Source organism: Bos mutus, chromosome 23 (genome assembly GCF_027580195.1).
Source record: "Bos mutus isolate GX-2022 chromosome 23, NWIPB_WYAK_1.1, whole genome shotgun sequence".
NCBI classification, from domain to species: domain Eukaryota; kingdom Metazoa; phylum Chordata; class Mammalia; order Artiodactyla; family Bovidae; genus Bos; species Bos mutus.
Genome location: NC_091639.1, coordinates 36286410 through 36303902, shown reverse-complemented (window position 1 = coordinate 36303902; position 17493 = coordinate 36286410). Strand labels below are relative to the sequence as shown.

The 17493-nt window shown below is 43.0% G+C and overlaps 1 protein-coding gene across 3 annotated transcripts in view; it reads right to left on the bottom strand.

The window, feature by feature from the left end:
• KIF6 (kinesin family member 6) overlaps window positions 1-2765 on the bottom strand; it is a 428472-nt gene extending 425707 nt beyond the window's left edge. For all 3 annotated transcript variants that reach the window (XM_070360917.1, XM_070360918.1, XM_070360916.1), the window contains exon 1: window positions 2616-2765. In XM_070360917.1, coding sequence (XP_070217018.1) covers window positions 2616-2681 — 66 coding nt within the window. In that variant the 5' untranslated portion in view covers window positions 2682-2765. The remainder of the gene's footprint in view (window positions 1-2615) is intronic.
• Window positions 2766-17493: the final 14728 nt, after the last annotated feature.

Genomic DNA, 17493 nt, shown 5'->3' with positions numbered 1-17493 from the left:
CAGTTGTGTCCGACTCTTTGCCACCCCATGAATCGCAGCACGCCAGGCCTCCCTGTCCATCACCAACTCCTGGAGTTCACCCAGACTCACGTCCATCAAGTCAGTGATGCCATCCAGCCATCTCATCCTCTGTCGTCCCCTTCTCCTCCTGCCCCCAATCCCTCCCAGCATCAGAGTCTTTTCCAATGAGGAAGGGTAGGGATACACTAATTCAAAACTTGTTCATCTGTGTTCTCTGATTTTTCTGTACATGGCATAATGTTGCAACTCAGTAAGAATCTGGCATTATTAAAGTACAATATGATACCTAAAAATATTTCCTGGAGTAGCAAACAAGACACTCCATAGAATCTCACAGAAGAAATGCAAAAGAAGGCACATTTTAAAAATACAAACATTGCACTTTAAGGAAAGAAGTTCAAATTAAATCCAACGTTCTCTATCAACCCACCCCCCCTCCAAGCCCCACCTCTATCCATCCTGTCACACGATCACATCCAAGCACCTGTTTCTGACTGCTGAGTCAATATAGACAGGTTCAGTATTTTTAGCTAAGAATCTGGGGGTGAGGGTGGGGGAAAGTATGGGTGTGGGGGCAATTTTTATATGTGATGTACTTTAAAAACCTTGTAAGTGAATGTAAGAGGAGAAAAAATGGGAAGATACTCAATGGTTGCTTTCCATACTCTATATTCCTTAAATTTTTTAAATGCCACACTTAGAGTGTTTTCATGCATCTTTTCCTAACTGTATTCCATGAATGAAAAGACTGAAGATGAAAACAATGACAAGACACTATATTCCCCTTGTTTTAAATATATAAATTTACATGAGGCAAATCCTAAATTATAAGCTGCTATGATGACAGAGGATGAGATGGCTGGATGGCATCACTGACTCGATGAACGTGAGTGTCAGTGAACTCCGGGGGTTGGTGATGGACAGGGAGGCCTGGCGTGCTGCGATTCATGGGGTCGCAAAGAGTCGGACACGACTGAGCGACTGATCTGATCTGATCTGATGATGTTACATGGACTTCCCTTGTGGCTCCGCTGGTAAAAATTCCGCCTGCAATGCGGGAGACCTGGGTTTGATCCCTGGGTTGGGACGATCCCCTAGAGAAGGGAAAAGCTGCCCATTCCAGTATTCTTTCCTGGAGAATTTCATGGACGCTATAGTCCATGGGGTAGCAAAGAGTCAGATGTGACTGAGCGACTTTCACTTCACATGATGTTACATGGGCTTCCCAGGTGGCTCAGTGGTAAAGAATCCACCTGCCAATGCAGGAGACAGAGATACTAGTTTGATCCCTGGGTCAGGAAGATCCCCTGGAGAAGGAAATAGCAACACACTCCGATATTCGTGTCTAGGCAATCCCATGGAGAGAAGAGCCTGGTGGGCTACAGTCCATGGGGTCACAAAAGAGTCTGACACAACTTAATGACTAGACAACAGCAAATGTTGTTACACATATACATATACTCTTTGTAGATATGAAGTAGAGATAAAATATTATTAAAAATATACCCATTCCAGAGACTCATGAATATGACTCAGATGGCCCTTGCCAATATCCTTATTTTCTGAGGCAGAAAGGTTTTGTCCCAAAAGCTTTGGAATAAAAAAATCCTTAATTAAAATCACAGTTCTGCCACTCACCAGGTGGCTGGCTGAGCCAAATTATTTAACCTGTCCGAGACTCAGCTTCCTCATCTATAAAATGAGGAAAACAGCAGCCTTGCAGGGTTTTCATGAGACTCGAGGATAATGCAGACAAAGAATCTAAGTGGTAAGAATGACTATGCTCCTTCCCAAGGAAAGAAAACAATGTTTTGAAACATCTGAGGAGCATTCAAAGTATTTCCGCTCAGAGTAGGATCATGCCTTAGCCTTCTTTGCACACTTCTGAGCGTAGCATCCTAGAGGAAACGCCTAGTAAATGCTCAGGTAATGTTTTCAGAATAAAAGGTATGTATATTCTTTGTGTAAGTTGCATAAATACCTGTTTACATCTGCAACGAGTGTATGTCAACGTTTATGTTCAGAATGACAATATAGTCAAAAAACTCTAAGGGCCCACTGCGTAAGAACCACCGGGTAGGCTTTGTGTGTCTCTATCTGTATCTATCATCCGTATCATCTTAGAGCGTGTAGACACGTATCTCTGGCTTGCACATTTTGCCCGAGGATGAAACAGAAGTTTGAATGCACCTGGGTGGGCAGACCTGTGTGACTGTTCTCGAGAAAAGTGCAATAAGGGCGCACAGCTAAGGCTAGTCTATGATCACGCATACACGCAGACGTACATGTGTGTGCACGGGTCTGCAGCTGCGTGAACACGTGTGTCCCGGAGTACACAGGTGGTTCTGTGCAGGTTAATCGGGGCCCGCAGGTCTGTGTCGGGTGGAAATGGACTGGGTCTGTCCGAGCCCCCTGACAGCAATGTGTTGGCGTCTATGGGCTGTTCGGGTGCCAGAACAGAGTGTGCTGGACGTCTGGCGGTATCCCGCGCCGGGAGCCGAACCCCTCACCCGGGCCGGGGACCCTCGCGTGCCGCCCCTCCCCCGGCCTGAGAGGCCCCGCCGCGCCGGCGCCCGTGCTGCTCCGACCCGTACCCCTTGTTGCTGCTTCCGGACAGTGGGCTTCACCCTGGCGAAAATTTGGATCGTCTGCTTCACCATCTCCTCCTCGGCTCTTGCACTGACCCTTGACCTCTCTCAGGCACTGGCTCCCAAAACTTCTGACTCCAGCCGCCTCAGGCAAGCCGTAGCCTTGGCAACAGTAACTAGGGACACTACCCATGGAGCACCGCGCCAACCAGGACCGCCTCCTCTCCCTAATTGGTTGCTGACAAGTGGGAAGGCCCGGAGGGAGGGGTTGAGGGCGGGGGCGGGGCCGAGGACGGGGCGGGGCCACGCGAAGAGAGCTGCGCGTGCGCGTGATCGGATCTGGTACCTGGCTTAGAGCCAAAGCTGGCCTGGAGAGTGGTTAATGCGGTGACAATCGTTATGCCTTGCCCGTTCTTTAATCCATTCTTTCTCTTTGCCAACACCTCTTTTTAGCACTGAAGTCGTTCTGGTTTTTATTATTCATTCATTGAAAAGATGGCACTTGATTTGTGACAGCAATGTACTGCCTGGGGATTCTGAGCTAAGCAAACACTTCCTGTGCCCCCTTGGAGATTAGGGTCTGATGAAGGAGACAGAGTTTTAATGGGAAATCACAAGTTAAGACCGAGTCCTGTGGAAGGGCACCTTATCTAGTTCTGTTTTGGAAGAGGCCAAAACTGGAGGAAGGGGGACTATTTTTCACGCAATAGTCCTGTCATGAAAGGATGGGCTCTGGTGTGCACTGTTGGGAATGTGAGTTGGTACAGTCACTATGGAAAATAGTGTGTATGGGCCTTAAAAAATTAAAAATAGAACTGCCGTGTGATTCAGCAATTCCACTCCTGGGTATATATACAATAGAATTGAAATCAGAGAGATAGTTGCACTCCCAAATGCACCAGAAATATTAACCATGATATGGAACCAACCTAAATGCCCACTAATGGATGAATGGAAAAAAGAAAATGTGATATATATATATATATATATATGAATATTATTTTATATATTATGTTTTATATCTATAATGGGGTATATATATTATTCTGCCAAAAAAATAAAGACATCCTGCCATTTTAACAACACGGATGGAACTGGAAGGTATTATGCTTGGTGAAATATGTTGGAAAAGACAAATACTGTATGGTCTCACTTACATGTGAAATCTAGAAAAGTTGAACTCATAGAAACAGAGAGTAGAATGGTGGTATTCAGAGGCCAGGAAGTGAGGGAAATATGTAAATACTGGCCAAAGGGTAAAAACTCCAGTTATAAGTTCTGGGGACTTAGTGTACAGCATGGCAACTTTGGTTATATATTTGCTAAGAGAGTAAATCTTAAATGTTCTTACCAGGAAAAAAAGGAATTATATGAGGTGATAAGAGTTGCTGACTGGCTTTATTGTGATAATCATTTCATAATATATGCATGATCAAATTATCACGTCATATACTTTAAGCTTATATGTCAATTGTATCTCAGTAAATCTGGAAAAGAAGTAAATAAGAAAATAATAAAAAGAAAAGATGGAGTCTTCAAAAGACACTGTTAACCCATGAAAAGTTGTTCCATATGTATCCACCAAGGTGATACATGTTAAAAAACCACAATGAGATATTGCGACATGCTTATCAGAATGGCTAAAATTAAAAATAGCCACAAAACAAGATGCTGACAAAGATATAGAGAAACTGAATCACTTATGTATTACTGGTAGGAATGTAAAGTGTAAAACATATTGTAGATAATTGTACAACCACTCTAGAAAACTGTTGGGTAGTTTCATACAAAACTAAGTGACTATTATAAAATCCAGCATTAATCCCAGAGAAATGAAAACATGTTCACACAAAAATCTATACATGAGCATATGTATGGCTAAGTCCCTTTGCTGTCCAACTGAAACTATCACAGTATTGTTAATCGGCTATATGCCAATATAAAATTAAATGTTAAAAAAATGCAGGAGACCCAGGTTCGATCCTTGTGTGGGGAAGATCCCCTGGAGAAGGGAATGCAATCCACTCCAATATTCTTGCCTGGAGAACCCCATGGATAGAGGAGCCTAGCAGGCTACAGTCCATGGAATCTCAAAGAGTCAGACACAACTGAGTGATGGAAAATTTCACTTTCTTTGATTAAAACAAAACAAAACAAAACAGAAGCTATTACATGTGTGTTCATAGCAGCTTCATTCATAGTAGCTCCAAGTTGGAAAGAACCCATATGTCCTTCAACCATTGAATGGCCAAAGAAACTGTGGAATACTATTCAGCAATTAAAATGAAGAAATTACTGATACATATAACTACTTGGATGAATTTCCAGGGAATTACGCTGAGTGAAAGGAATCAGACTCAAAAGTCAAATACTGTATGATTCCATTTATATAACCTTCTTGAAATGACAAAATTATAGAGATGGAGAGCAGATTAGTGGTTGCCAGGGGTTAGAGAGGCAGAGTGGGGGGAGGTGGCTGGGGCTATAAAAGGATCTTTGTGATGGATTGTTCTTTATCTTGACTGCGGTGGTCACAGAAATCTACATATGTGATAGCACCACAGAGGAGGAGACACACACACACACACACACACTACATATAAACAGCTGAAAGCTTAATAACATTGGATGAGATGGATGGATTGTATCAACGTTCATTCCTCAGTTATAATATTGTACTATAGTTATGCAAGATGTTACCAGTGGGATAAACTGGCGGAAGAGGATGCCAGATCTTTCTGCATTATTTCTTACAATTACATGTGAATCTACAATTATCTCAAAATAAAAAGGTTTAAAAAGAAACTCTTAAAGAATGAAAAGGCAAACCACAAACTGGGAGAACAGTCTTGAAAAACACATATCTGACAAAGGACTTGCATCCAGAATACTTTGAAACTCTTAAAACCTAATAATGAATAGGAAAACAAATGGCCCCGTTTATTTTTATAAAGAAGGGTGTCAAAGATTTAAACAGACACTTTCCACTATAAGGATGTCAGATACATGAAAAGATGCTCAACGTCATTATAATGAAATAAAAATTAAAACCACAATCAGATACCATTACATACCTTTCAGTTCAGTTCCGTCGCCCAGTCATGTCCGACTCTTTGGGACCCCATGAATTGCAGCACACCAGGCCTCCCTGTCCATCACCAACTCCCAGAGTTCACTCAAACTCACGTCCATCGAGTCAGTGATGCCATCCAGCCATCTCATCCTCTGTTGTCCCCTTTTCCTCCTGCCCCCAATCCCTCCCAGCATTAGAGTCTTTTCCAATGAGTCAACTCTTCGCATGAGGTGGCCAAAGTATTGGAGTTTCACCTTCAACATCAGTCCTTCCAGTGAACACCCAGGACTGATCTCCTTTAGGATGGACTGGTTGGATCTCCTTGCAGTCCAAGGGACTCTAAGAGTCTTCTCTAACACCACAGTTCAAACGCATCAATTCTTCAGTGCTCAGCCTTCTTTATAGTCCAACTCTCACATCCATACATGACTACTGGAAAAACCATAGCCTTGACTAGACGGACCTTTGTTGGCAAAGTAATGTCTCTGCTTTTCAATATACTATCTAGGTTGGTCATAACTTTCCTTCCAAGGAGTAAGCATCTTTTAATTTCATGGCTGCAATCTCCATCTGCAGTGATTTTGGAGCCCCCCAAAATAAAGTCTGACACTGTTTCCACTGTTTCCCCATCTATTTCCCATGAAGTAATGGGACCAGATGCCATGATCTTAGTTTTCTGAATGTTGAGCTTTAAGCCAACTTTTTCACTCTCCTCTTTCACTTTCAAGAGGCTTTTTAGTTCCTCTTCACTTTCTGCCATACGGGTGGTGTCATCTGCATATCTGAGGTTATTGATAAAAAGAAGAAAATAAGTTAGCACTTACAAGAACTGGCATGGATGCAGAGCAGCTGGAACTTTCAAACACAGCAGGAGAGGATGCAAGATGGACCAGCCACTTTGCAAAACAGCTTTTGAATTTCTTAAATATAAAATTGCATATATACTTACCATGTAACCCAGCAATCCTACACCTCAGCATTTACCTAAGTGAATTGAAAACTGATGTTCACACAGAAAGGTAAACAGGAATGATTATTGTGGTTTTATTCACAATTTCCAAAAGCTGGAAACAAAGCAAATGTTCTTTAACTGCTGAATGGATAAACAAACTGGTATGTCCACACAATAAAAAGGAGTGGACTGCTGATGACTGTAACAATGTAGTTGAACCTCAAATTTGTAATGCTGAGTGAAAGATGCCAGACTCAAAGTTACACACTCTAAAATTCCATTTTTATGACACTCTGGAAAAAGCAAGACTATAGGGATAGAATCACTGACCAGATTAGAAGTTGCCAAGGGCTGGGGATAGGGAAAGAGATTGACTACAAATGAGCATGGTAGTTTTTGGAGGGTGATGGAATTGTTTTACATCTTGATTTTAGTTTTGATTACATGTACAGTAACAATGTACATGTTAAGTAGTCATAATCGGACGTGCAAGTTGGACCATAAAGAAGGCTGAGTGCCAAAGAATTGATACTTTTGAATTGTGGTGCTGGAGAAGACTCTTAAAGAGTCCCTTGGACTGCAAGGAGATCAAACCAATCAATCCTAAAGGAAATCAACACTGAATATTCACTGGAAGGGCTGATGCTGAAACTGAATCTCCAATGCTTTGGCTACCTGATATAAAAAACCAACTCACTGGGAAAGACCCTAATGCTGGCAAAGATTGAAGGCAAAAGGAGAAGTGGGGGGAGGCTGAAGATGAGATGGTTAAATAGCATCACTGACTCAGTGGACATGAATTTGAGCAAACTCTGGGAGATAGCGAAGAAGAGCAAAGCCTGGCGTGCTGCAGTCCGTGGTGTCACAAAGAGTCAGACATAACTTAGTGACTGAACAACAACAACATTACTATGTACATTTGTCAAAAGTCATAAAACTATCTATATACTTAAAAGGGTAAATTATACTGTATGTAAACTAGTATAAGAAAAGCCAAAAAAAAAAAAAAAAACGAAAAATAGAGAATGAGGAATGAACAGGTGGGGCAGTAGCAAGGCTGGAGAAGAGGAGATCACCAACTATGAAACAGTTTTTAAGAGTTTTTTTCACCTGGTGCTAAGTGGAAAGGAAAAAATGACTCAAGATTGGGCTGTTACATTGTTTTTATATGTTGGCTCTTGTGAATCATGCTGCTGGTTACATGTGGATGCAGATGTCTCTTCAAGATACTGGTCTCATTTCCTTCAGGTTTATTCCCAGAAGCGGACCAACCTTTGTTCACCGAGAAATAAATGGTCAAAGGAATTGTGGCATGTGTATATACAATGGAGTATTATTCAGCCATAAAAAGATGGAAGTCGTGGTTTTTAATAACATAGATGAAGGTAAGTGAAATAAGCCAGACAGAGAAGGACAAATACTGAATAGTATCATTTATATACAAATTTTTTTTTAAGTCAAACTTATAGAAACATGGAGTAGAATGGTGGTTACCTGGGACTGGGGTGGGGTGGGGGATGGGGAGATGCTGGTGAAAGTTTCACTTATAAGATCAGTAAATTCTGAGGACCTAATGGTACAGCATGGTGACTGTAGCTAATAACACTCTATTGCATACTTGGAATTTTTCTAAGATCTTTTTCTAAGATCTAAGAGGATAGATCTTAAGTGATCTCACCACAAAAAAATTTAAAAGTAGCTATGTGAAGTGATGAATGTGTTAACTTGACTGTGGTAAATATTCCATGATGTATACTTGTATTAAATCATCCCATCGTACACTTAAAATATATACTATTTTATTTTTTGGTTATACCTTAATAAGGGTGGGGGGATGGTGGGGAAGATTGGGCAGCTGGGTGCAGGTACTCACCTGGACAGGTAACACAGATTAGAGCAGGAAAGAGGAGCATGAGGAGTCAAGGACGTGCTTAATTTCAAGTACCTGTGGGACCTCTGTCCGTAATGGGATAAATTTTAGGAGGAAGCTATGGCTGAAAATACGGACTGGGGAGGCATCCCAGGGTGTTGGTTCCCCACCCCCCCCAGAAAGTGATCTAGTTATTCACAAGGAAGAAGGCTGCAAACCTTACAAGTATGGTTGGCGGTGTAAGCGGGGCTACACAGGAGACTGGAGGAGCAGTTGGAGTGATGCTCTGAGCGAGAACGGCAGATGCTGTAACATGCAAACCGGGAGGAGAGGGCACTTAAGAAGAAGGCCGTGTCCAATGGCGTTGGATACTAAAGAGGATGCCCTGAAAAATGTCCTTGCAGTTTAGCAATTAGAAGATCACTGGTAACCTCGACAACAGCTTCAGTAGCGTGATGGGGTCAGAAGTCAGATTACAGGAGGCTGAGAAGTAAAGGGGAGGCTAGGAAAGTGGAGGCCGCCGAGAGGCTACCTTTCCAGAAGTCGGCAAAGTGTTGCAAAGAAGCAAAACACAGGGTGAAAGCTGGAGGAACACGGCGGGAGGGAAGGGTCTTTTGTTCATATGTGAGGGGGTGAAACCAACAAGGAAAGAGAGGTTGAACGTATAGGACAGAGAGAAGATAATATGTGTTTGCCCCAGGTGAATAATGGGCATTATACCAATATGGTGTGATGCAAGAGGCCAGGAAGCCAAAGGCGTTCAAAAAAGTTCATTTTAAGTGTTGAATCATGGAATTTAGGTTGGTTAGAGAGGTAAGAGACCTTTGACATGGAGGAATGTCATGAGTTTCAGAGAGAGAGCTATGGGTACCACATAAAGAAAATGGGCACGTCTTGTCTTGAGTGCCAGGCCACATGATCAAATGCATTGATGGGGAGGAAGAGTGTGTTCAGATCCTGCTTCTCTCATACCTAAGGGTGAGACACGGGGTGGATTACTTATGTTTTTAAGTTTCATTTACCTCATCCAATACATGAGGGTGGATTGGATAATTAGCTATGTCACTGACTTGGAAAGATCACATGTGGACATGAATGTAAAAACATTATTCTAGGGTGAATAGAGAATGCTCAGTACTCAAAAGATTCTGACTTCTGAACTGAATTTTTTTTTTTTAATTTCATATTCAAAAGCAGAGACATTACTTTGCCAACAAAGGTTCGTCTAGTCAAGGCTATGGTTTTTCCTGTGGTCATGTATGGATGTGAGAGTTGGACTGTGAAGAAGGCTGAGCGCCGAAGCATTGATGCTTTTGAACTGTGGTGTTGAAGAAGACTCCTGAGAGTCCCTTGGACTGCAGGGAGATCCAACCAGTCCATTCTGAAGGAGATCAGCCCTGGGATTTCTTTGGAAGGAATGATGCTAAAGCTGAAACTCCAGTACTTTGGCCACCTCATGAGAAGAGTTGACTCATTGGAAAAGACTCTGATGCTGGGAGGGATTGAGGGCAAGAGGAGAAGGGGACGACAGAGGATGAGATGGCTGGATGGCATCACTGACTCGATGGACGTGAGTCTCAGTGAACTCCAGGAGTTGGTGATAGACAGGGAGGCCTGGCGTGTTGCGATTCATGGGGTCGCAAAGAGTCGGACACGACTGAGTGACTGATCTGATCTGATTTTTGGCTGTGCTGGGTCTTTGTTGCTTGCACAAATGTTCTCTGGTTGCGGCAATCAGGGCTTACTCTCTAGTTATGGTGCCCAGGCTTCTCATCCTGGTGGCTTCCCTCGTTATGGAGCATTGGCTCTAGATGCCTGGGCTCCAATCATCGTGGTGCGTGGGCTTAGCTGCCCTGAGGCATGTGGGATCTTCCCAGATATGTCCCCTTGCATTGTCAGGCAGATTCTTAAACAATGGACCACCATTAAGTCCCTGGTCTATATTCTTTTGATTGTAAACATCTCCTCAAGAGTTGAAACCTCAACATACATATGTATAGGAGATGCCCCAGGGATTACAAACTTGCATCTCCTGGGCCCAGACTGATGGAGTAAGCATGTCAGACAGATAGATATATGACAATAAACTGCAGTCATGTGAACTGGAGACTAAGTGCCCCCAACTAAAAACATTCACATTTAAAATGGTTAAAGCACAAGGCTTCCTAGATAAAGCACACTATGAATCCCCGGCTTGCAACCTCTGTTTCTTTCCCTGGTATAACCGTCATCAGTAACTGGCAGGCCCAGGGCCTCTGACAGGTTTACTTAAATCTCAAACAGATGGTTCTAATGAGTATTAAATAAGTTTGGAGATTAAATCCCCAAGTTACAATGTCTTTCCCACAACTAGAATGATATTTGGTATTATTATTTGCACCTTAGCCACTTGCTTAAATGTGGGAATTAAGATCCCTTCAAATTGTTCAAAAGATTCTTGAGTTCTGCAGTTGTCAAAACAACGTATAATTGCATAGGCAAATTAGCCAAGGTTTAGAAGCCTCAAATCTGAAAGAAATTAAGGCTGTGCCTGAAATGAATTAGTCTGTAAGCAAGTTAGTTGGGTTTTGTGTGTTTGATTGTATGTTTTTTAAGAAAAATTGTAACTGTGACCTAGTACTAATTTTCAACTAGCTCTTTAGCTGTTGATACTACAACTGTAAAATACATTAATCTTCTTTGTAGGTCTGAAGATGGACCAGTTAAAATTTTAGGGCCGGTAATTTTGTTATTATTGAATACATACATAAAATTACCTAGCTGAAGTAAACTTCCCCTTCTGTTTTATTCAGTGACTTTGAGGGATTTATGATGGTTTGTTCAAAATCTTTCACTGACACAGCAATCCTCTTTTGTATCAGATGAGCAAGCATGTTCAGACAGAGGTGGTAGAGTCCCCATAAATGGGATGGAAAACATTTGATTGAGATCTTCTCCCATTAACTTCGGAGAAGGCAGTGGCAACCCACTCCAGTACTCTTGCCTGGAAAATCCCATGGATGGAGGAGCCTGCTAGGCTGCAGTCCGTGGGGTCGCTAAGAGTCGGATACGACTGAGCGACTTCACTTTCACTTTCATGCATTGGAGAAGGAAATGGCAACCCACTCCAGTATTCTTGCCTAGAGAATCCCAGGGACTAAGGAGCCTGGTGGGCTGCCGCCCATGGGGTCGCACAGAGTCGGACACAACTGAAGCGACTTAGCAGCAGCAACCCATTAACTTACTCCAAGGGGCAAGACGAGGAGCCAGAATTTTGCTGCTTACTAGTTGCTGTTGTTTAGTTGCTAAGTTGTGATCAATTCTCTGCAACACCAAGGACTGTAGCTCACCAGGCTCCTCTGTCCATGGAGTTCCCCAGGCAAGAATAATGGAATGGGTTCCTTATTGGTAAATAGCATTGTTAATAGAATAAAAAGTCAACCAATGTAAACTCTCTCTCTACTCTACTCTACTTGGAAGCTGCTCTTATCCATAATAAGAACTCAAGAATATGTTTGGGGATGATGGAGAGGATATTGGGCATGATTCCTTCATGACTCCTTAGTGTCTCTCACTGAGGATTCCATGGGAAGGAATTGAAAGCCAAAGAAGGAAGCATATTTTCGATGGTGGATGCTTTTCTTCCTTAGACATCCCTTTGTCAGCTGAGCTCTTGTTCATCAGTCTTACGAGTGGTCAGTATGGTCATTATCAGAAAGATCCGCTCATACCTGGCAGAATAAAAAAATCATTTATTCCCTTGTTTCTGAATCAAGTAGAGAATACATAGAGCATTTTCTGGTACTCATTAAGTGCAGAATAATAACAACATGCCATTAAATTGCAGAGTAAGTGTACCACAAAATCTGTAATATATAATTTCAGCAAGGAATTTTCTTTTGAGAATATGTTCAGCTAATTTAAAGCATAACTTCATTAACATAACCATCTCTGCATACAGAGCAGAGTGGAATTCATAAAACTTTACCAGCACTTGGGTTTATAAGATCACAGTGGGAATCACCGGGATTGGTAAACTTGCAAGGCCTCCCTTTCCCTATCAGACAGGGGATGGAGATTTGCAACGTTATACTGGGACCTCGCTCGGGTTCATCTCCCTCTGGCTCAGAGGCAGAGGCCCCTTTCCTCCTGCTTTGCCTGATCCTCTTCCTGCAGCTCTCCTGGGGCTCTCCCTGAGCAGCAACATCAAAGTCATTTATGGCTGGAAGCTGGTGGCCAGCCATATGGAATTACAGCCCAGGCTCTCGCCGGATTACAGAGTGTAGCATATGAACCAGATGACAGTGCCATGGCACAGAGGAAAGGCTGGTGAAGCCTCCAGTTTTGAATGGAAAATATGACTGCTTGTGTATTTATATACAGGCTCCTCATAAACAACCTGAATGTTTCACCAACATCCCAATGAAGCAAGGGATGGGCTGAGTTAAAAATAGCTCCAGAATGCCTCTCTTCCAAGTAAATTACCCACCCTGTCCTATCTCCCCCGGCTGCTTACTGTAACATGTTTCCCTGCATATTTCAGAATTCAAGAAGTGCTTACCAACACATAGCATAACTTAAGACTTAGAAAAGAAAATGGCTCTCATAGCAGAGTTTCTTTATCTAATGCATTATTTATTTATTTGACTGCATTGGGTCTTAGTTGCAGGGCAGGAGATCTCTCACTGCAGCACACAGACTCCAGTTATGGAGCAAGGGTTCAGTGTTTGTGGTGTGCTGGCTTAGTTGGCCCAGGGCATGTTGGAGCTTAGTTCCCCAACCAGGGATCGAACCCATGTACCCTGCATTGCAAGGAGGATTCTTAACCACTGAACCCCCAGGGAAGTCCCTCATGTGTTATTATTGCCACAAAGTCCAACAGTCCAACTTACCCATCCTGTATCTAGCTATTTAGCCATCTCATGTACCTGAATATCTACTTCCTCATCTCCTACTTGCTGCTCAACCCCTGCAGTGTGGCTTTCATCCCCCAACACTCCACAGAACCTGTTTAAGCTTTGCAGCTCCAAGTGATACCTTTTTGTGTGTACATCCTGGAATTACAACGTGATAGACCAGTTGTCCAGGCTTGAACTTAGCATTGCTCCCTGCTGCTTTCTCTCTCTGAGATAGCCAGGTTCCAAGTCCCAGTGATCCTGTCTCCTAAACCACTTTTGTCTCCTTCTGGTCAACTCCATGTGTGCTTCTTATTGCCTTAATGTGACTCTCCGTTCTTTGCGACAGTTAGCAGAGGTCTCCCAACTGCTCTTCTTGCCTGTAATCTTGTTCCCCCTTTATTTCATAGTCTACACCTGCTACTGGATTGTCTTTATGAGGTGCAAATCAGTTCATGTCACTCCTTGTTCGAAACCACCAATCCTTCTCTGTTATGAATAGAATCAAGTCCAAAGAGCCTTAACCTGATCCCAAACTGTCTTTACATCAACTTCACATCCCTTATCATATTCCCCACCCCTACTCCCCTGTCCTTCTCCTCCAATCACTGATTTCCTGCAGTTCCCAAGCATGCTATGCTTTTTCACGTCTCTGCGCCTTTGTATCGGAGAAGGCAATGGCACCCTACTCCAGTCCTCTTGCCTGGAAAATCCCATGGACGGAAGAGCCTGGTAGGCTGCAGTCCATGGTGTTGCTAACAGTTGGACATGACTGAGCAACTTCACTTTCACTTTTCACTTTCATGAATTGGAGAAGGAAATGGCAACCCACTCCAGTGTTCTTGCCTGGAGAATCCCAGGGACAGGGGAGCCTGGTGGGCTGCCGTCAATGGGGTCGCACAGAGTCGGACACGACTGAAGCGACTGAGCAGCAGCGCCTTTGTCTGTGTCCTCCCTACTGTTTCCAGTGCCCTTTCCACCCTGCTCCTTGAGAATACTCAACCCACCTTTCAAAGACCCAGCTCAAACGCCACCTGCTCTGTAATGGCCGTCACCCTCATCTCCCCTTGGCAAAGTTAGTGATCCTTTTCGGTGCGGCTACCTCTTATGTGTCCCTTTGTAAATAGCATTTATTGTCCTGTCAACATGGCCTGTACAAATCTGTCCTCCATTCGTGCCAGGGATTATTTAAAACTTCAACCGTTTCCTGCTTCTGCCTCTGTATTCCCAGTGACTAATAAGGTTTTACACACATACCAGAGATTTCTACATGCCTCATGAATGAATGAGCACATGCATAACTCATTGCAAGGGATAAATAAAATAAAACCCCTACAATTGAACATTTTTATCTGAGGTTCATATTTCCATGGCAAAAATCCTCCTCCTTCTCCTCTCTCAGCCCAGGGAACAAAGGTAGCCTCAGACTGAGTAGACACTGAACAGGAGGAAGAGAAGCAGATACAGCATCACCGTTTCCATTTCTGAACCCTCTTTCTTCAGGCACAAAAAGATGGTTACCAATTTCCCAGGGTGATAAAGAGAGCGCTTTTTCAGTGTCACTGGAAGAGAACAGAAACAGCGATAAGTCACAGAAGCAAAGGAGCCCCATTGTTAAGTCAGTGAGTTTCATCCAGGATGTCTGGGAAGCATTTAATGAATCTTGGAATAAACTTGTTTTTCATTTTAAAAAGAATGCACTATTTACAAACGACCAATTAAATGTTTATTCACCTTCTTTTGTTTCACTTTGAAAAGGGTTTGTTTGACAGTTTGACAAAGGCAGTCTCTGGCAGTTCAGTAAAGGGCTCTCCCAGGAGCTTTAGTCCCCAGACAGCAAAGGAATGTTTCCTAAAGTACACAGCCTCCTGCCGCTTTCTCCCGCCTCTGTTCCCAGCCCTCGCTCAGTATTCAGATCCAGGTGAAACCTCACTTTCTCTGAGCAACCTCTCCTTGTTACTGAATCCAAGCTCACTCTGCTCTTTGCATGACTGGCCGATGGCTGGGAGATGAGGTGTTGAGGCAAGGAATAGCGACTTTTTGCAGAGAGCCAGATATCCAAAAAGATGGCGGGCTAGTGCCGTAGAGTACCGTCGTATCAGGGGCGGGATGCCATTTTCTTTTACAGAACAGAGACGGGGAGGACGTGAGTAAGTGAGTAAAAAGGCCATTAGTCTTGCAAACTATCTCCTGGCTTGGCCAGCAAGAGGGGATGTGTTAATTTCTTCTTTTCTGTAGCCATTCATAGGTGGGCAGGGTCAGAATGTCTCTCTGTGAGCTGAATAAAAGCACTTTTAACATTCAGGCAGAGGGGCAATGTTCCAAGATACAGGCCATTGTGTACACTTTTAGCTACAGACAGCATCCTTTTAGTGATTATAATAACTAAAGCAACAAAGAGCAAAGATTGAAGTAAAAGGGACGGATCCAAGATGGAGTCAACTATGGCTCTTCCCTGTTACACACTGATCCTCTCGGACTCCATACCGCACTCCAGCTCCGCGAACCCTCAGCTCCCTGAACACCCTGTGGCACGCTTACTCCACACTGTCATTATTACTCATAACACTACGTACTCACCGTGGTTCAGACTCAACAGTTTTTTTTGTGTGTGTGTGGGCATCAGTCGTCTGTTCTTTTCATTGCTGAGTAGTGGTCCGTAAGGCATCAGTAGTCCATTCTTTTGATTGCTGAGTAGTGGTCCGTGAGGCATCAGTAGTCCGTTCTTTTGGTTGCTGAGTAGTGGTCCATGAGTTAGATGTGCTGTGATATGTGTGTTCATTCATCCAGGGTAGGACAAAAGTCTTCATTTCTCAAACTTAATGCCTAGTGGTGCAATTGTTGGGTCATGCGGTTAGCATATGATTATATTTATAATAACCCCTAAATACTGTTTTCCAAAGTGACTCTACCATTTTGTCCTCTAAGTGGCAATATTTAAGAATTCTTTTTTCTATCCTCATCAACACTTGGTATTCACATTCTTGAAACACTTTCTAGACATTTAATAAGTACTGGTATCTCACATGGTTATAACGTTCATTCTCCTAGTGGTAAATGACAGTGAGCCTCTCTTTATGGACTTATTTGTCATCTACATATCTTTGATAAAGTAAAAACCTTTGGGCCACTTTCTAAGTGAGTTACTTGCTTTTTGTTGACTCTCTACATATCACAGGGCTTCCCCAGTGGCTCAGCGATAAAGAATCCTCCTGCAGTGCAGGCGCTGCAGGTGACATGCGTTCAGTCCTTGGGTGGGGAAGATCCCCTGGAGGAGGGCATGGCAACCCACTCCAGTATTCTCGCCCGGAGAATCCCCATGGACAGAGGAGCCTGGTGGGCTACAGTCCATAGTGTTGCAAAGAGTCAGACACAACTGAAGCGACTTAACACACACATACAAACACATACGTATCATATATACATATGTTTATATATGATCTATGAATATTTTCTCCAAGTCTGTAGTTTATCTTTTCATTCTCTGAACAGCATCTTTCATAGAGTAAAAGTTTTAAAAGTGCTCAGTTCAGTTCAGTTCAGTTCAGTCGCTCAGTTGTGTCCGACTCTTTGCCACCCCATGAATCGCAGCACGCCAGGCCTCCCTGTCCATCACCAACTCCCGGAGTTCACCCAGACTCACATCCATCGAGTCAGTGATGCCATCCAGCCATCTCATCCTCTGTTGTCCCCTTCTCCTCCTGCCCCCAATCCCTCCCAGCATCAGAATCTTTTCCAGTGAGTCAACTCTTCGCATGAGGTGGCCGAAGTACTGGAGTTTCAGCTTTAGCATCATTCCTTCTAAAGAAATCCCAGGGCTGAATGAAGTCTAATTTATCATTTTTTTCTATTATACTTCATACTTTTGATGTCATATCCAAGAACTCTAATTCACAGTCATAAAGATTTTCCTCCTACTTTTTTCTAAAAGTTTTATAATTTGACATCAATTTCTACATTTAGGCTTATGATACATTATGATACATTTAAAATTAATTTTTATAAGATGTGAGGTACATGGAATTGAATGTCTTTGGAGACATTTTGCCTTTACCTTGGAATATCTTCTTTACGGTTCAACCATTGCAAGATGGTTTATTTTTTATGTCATGGTT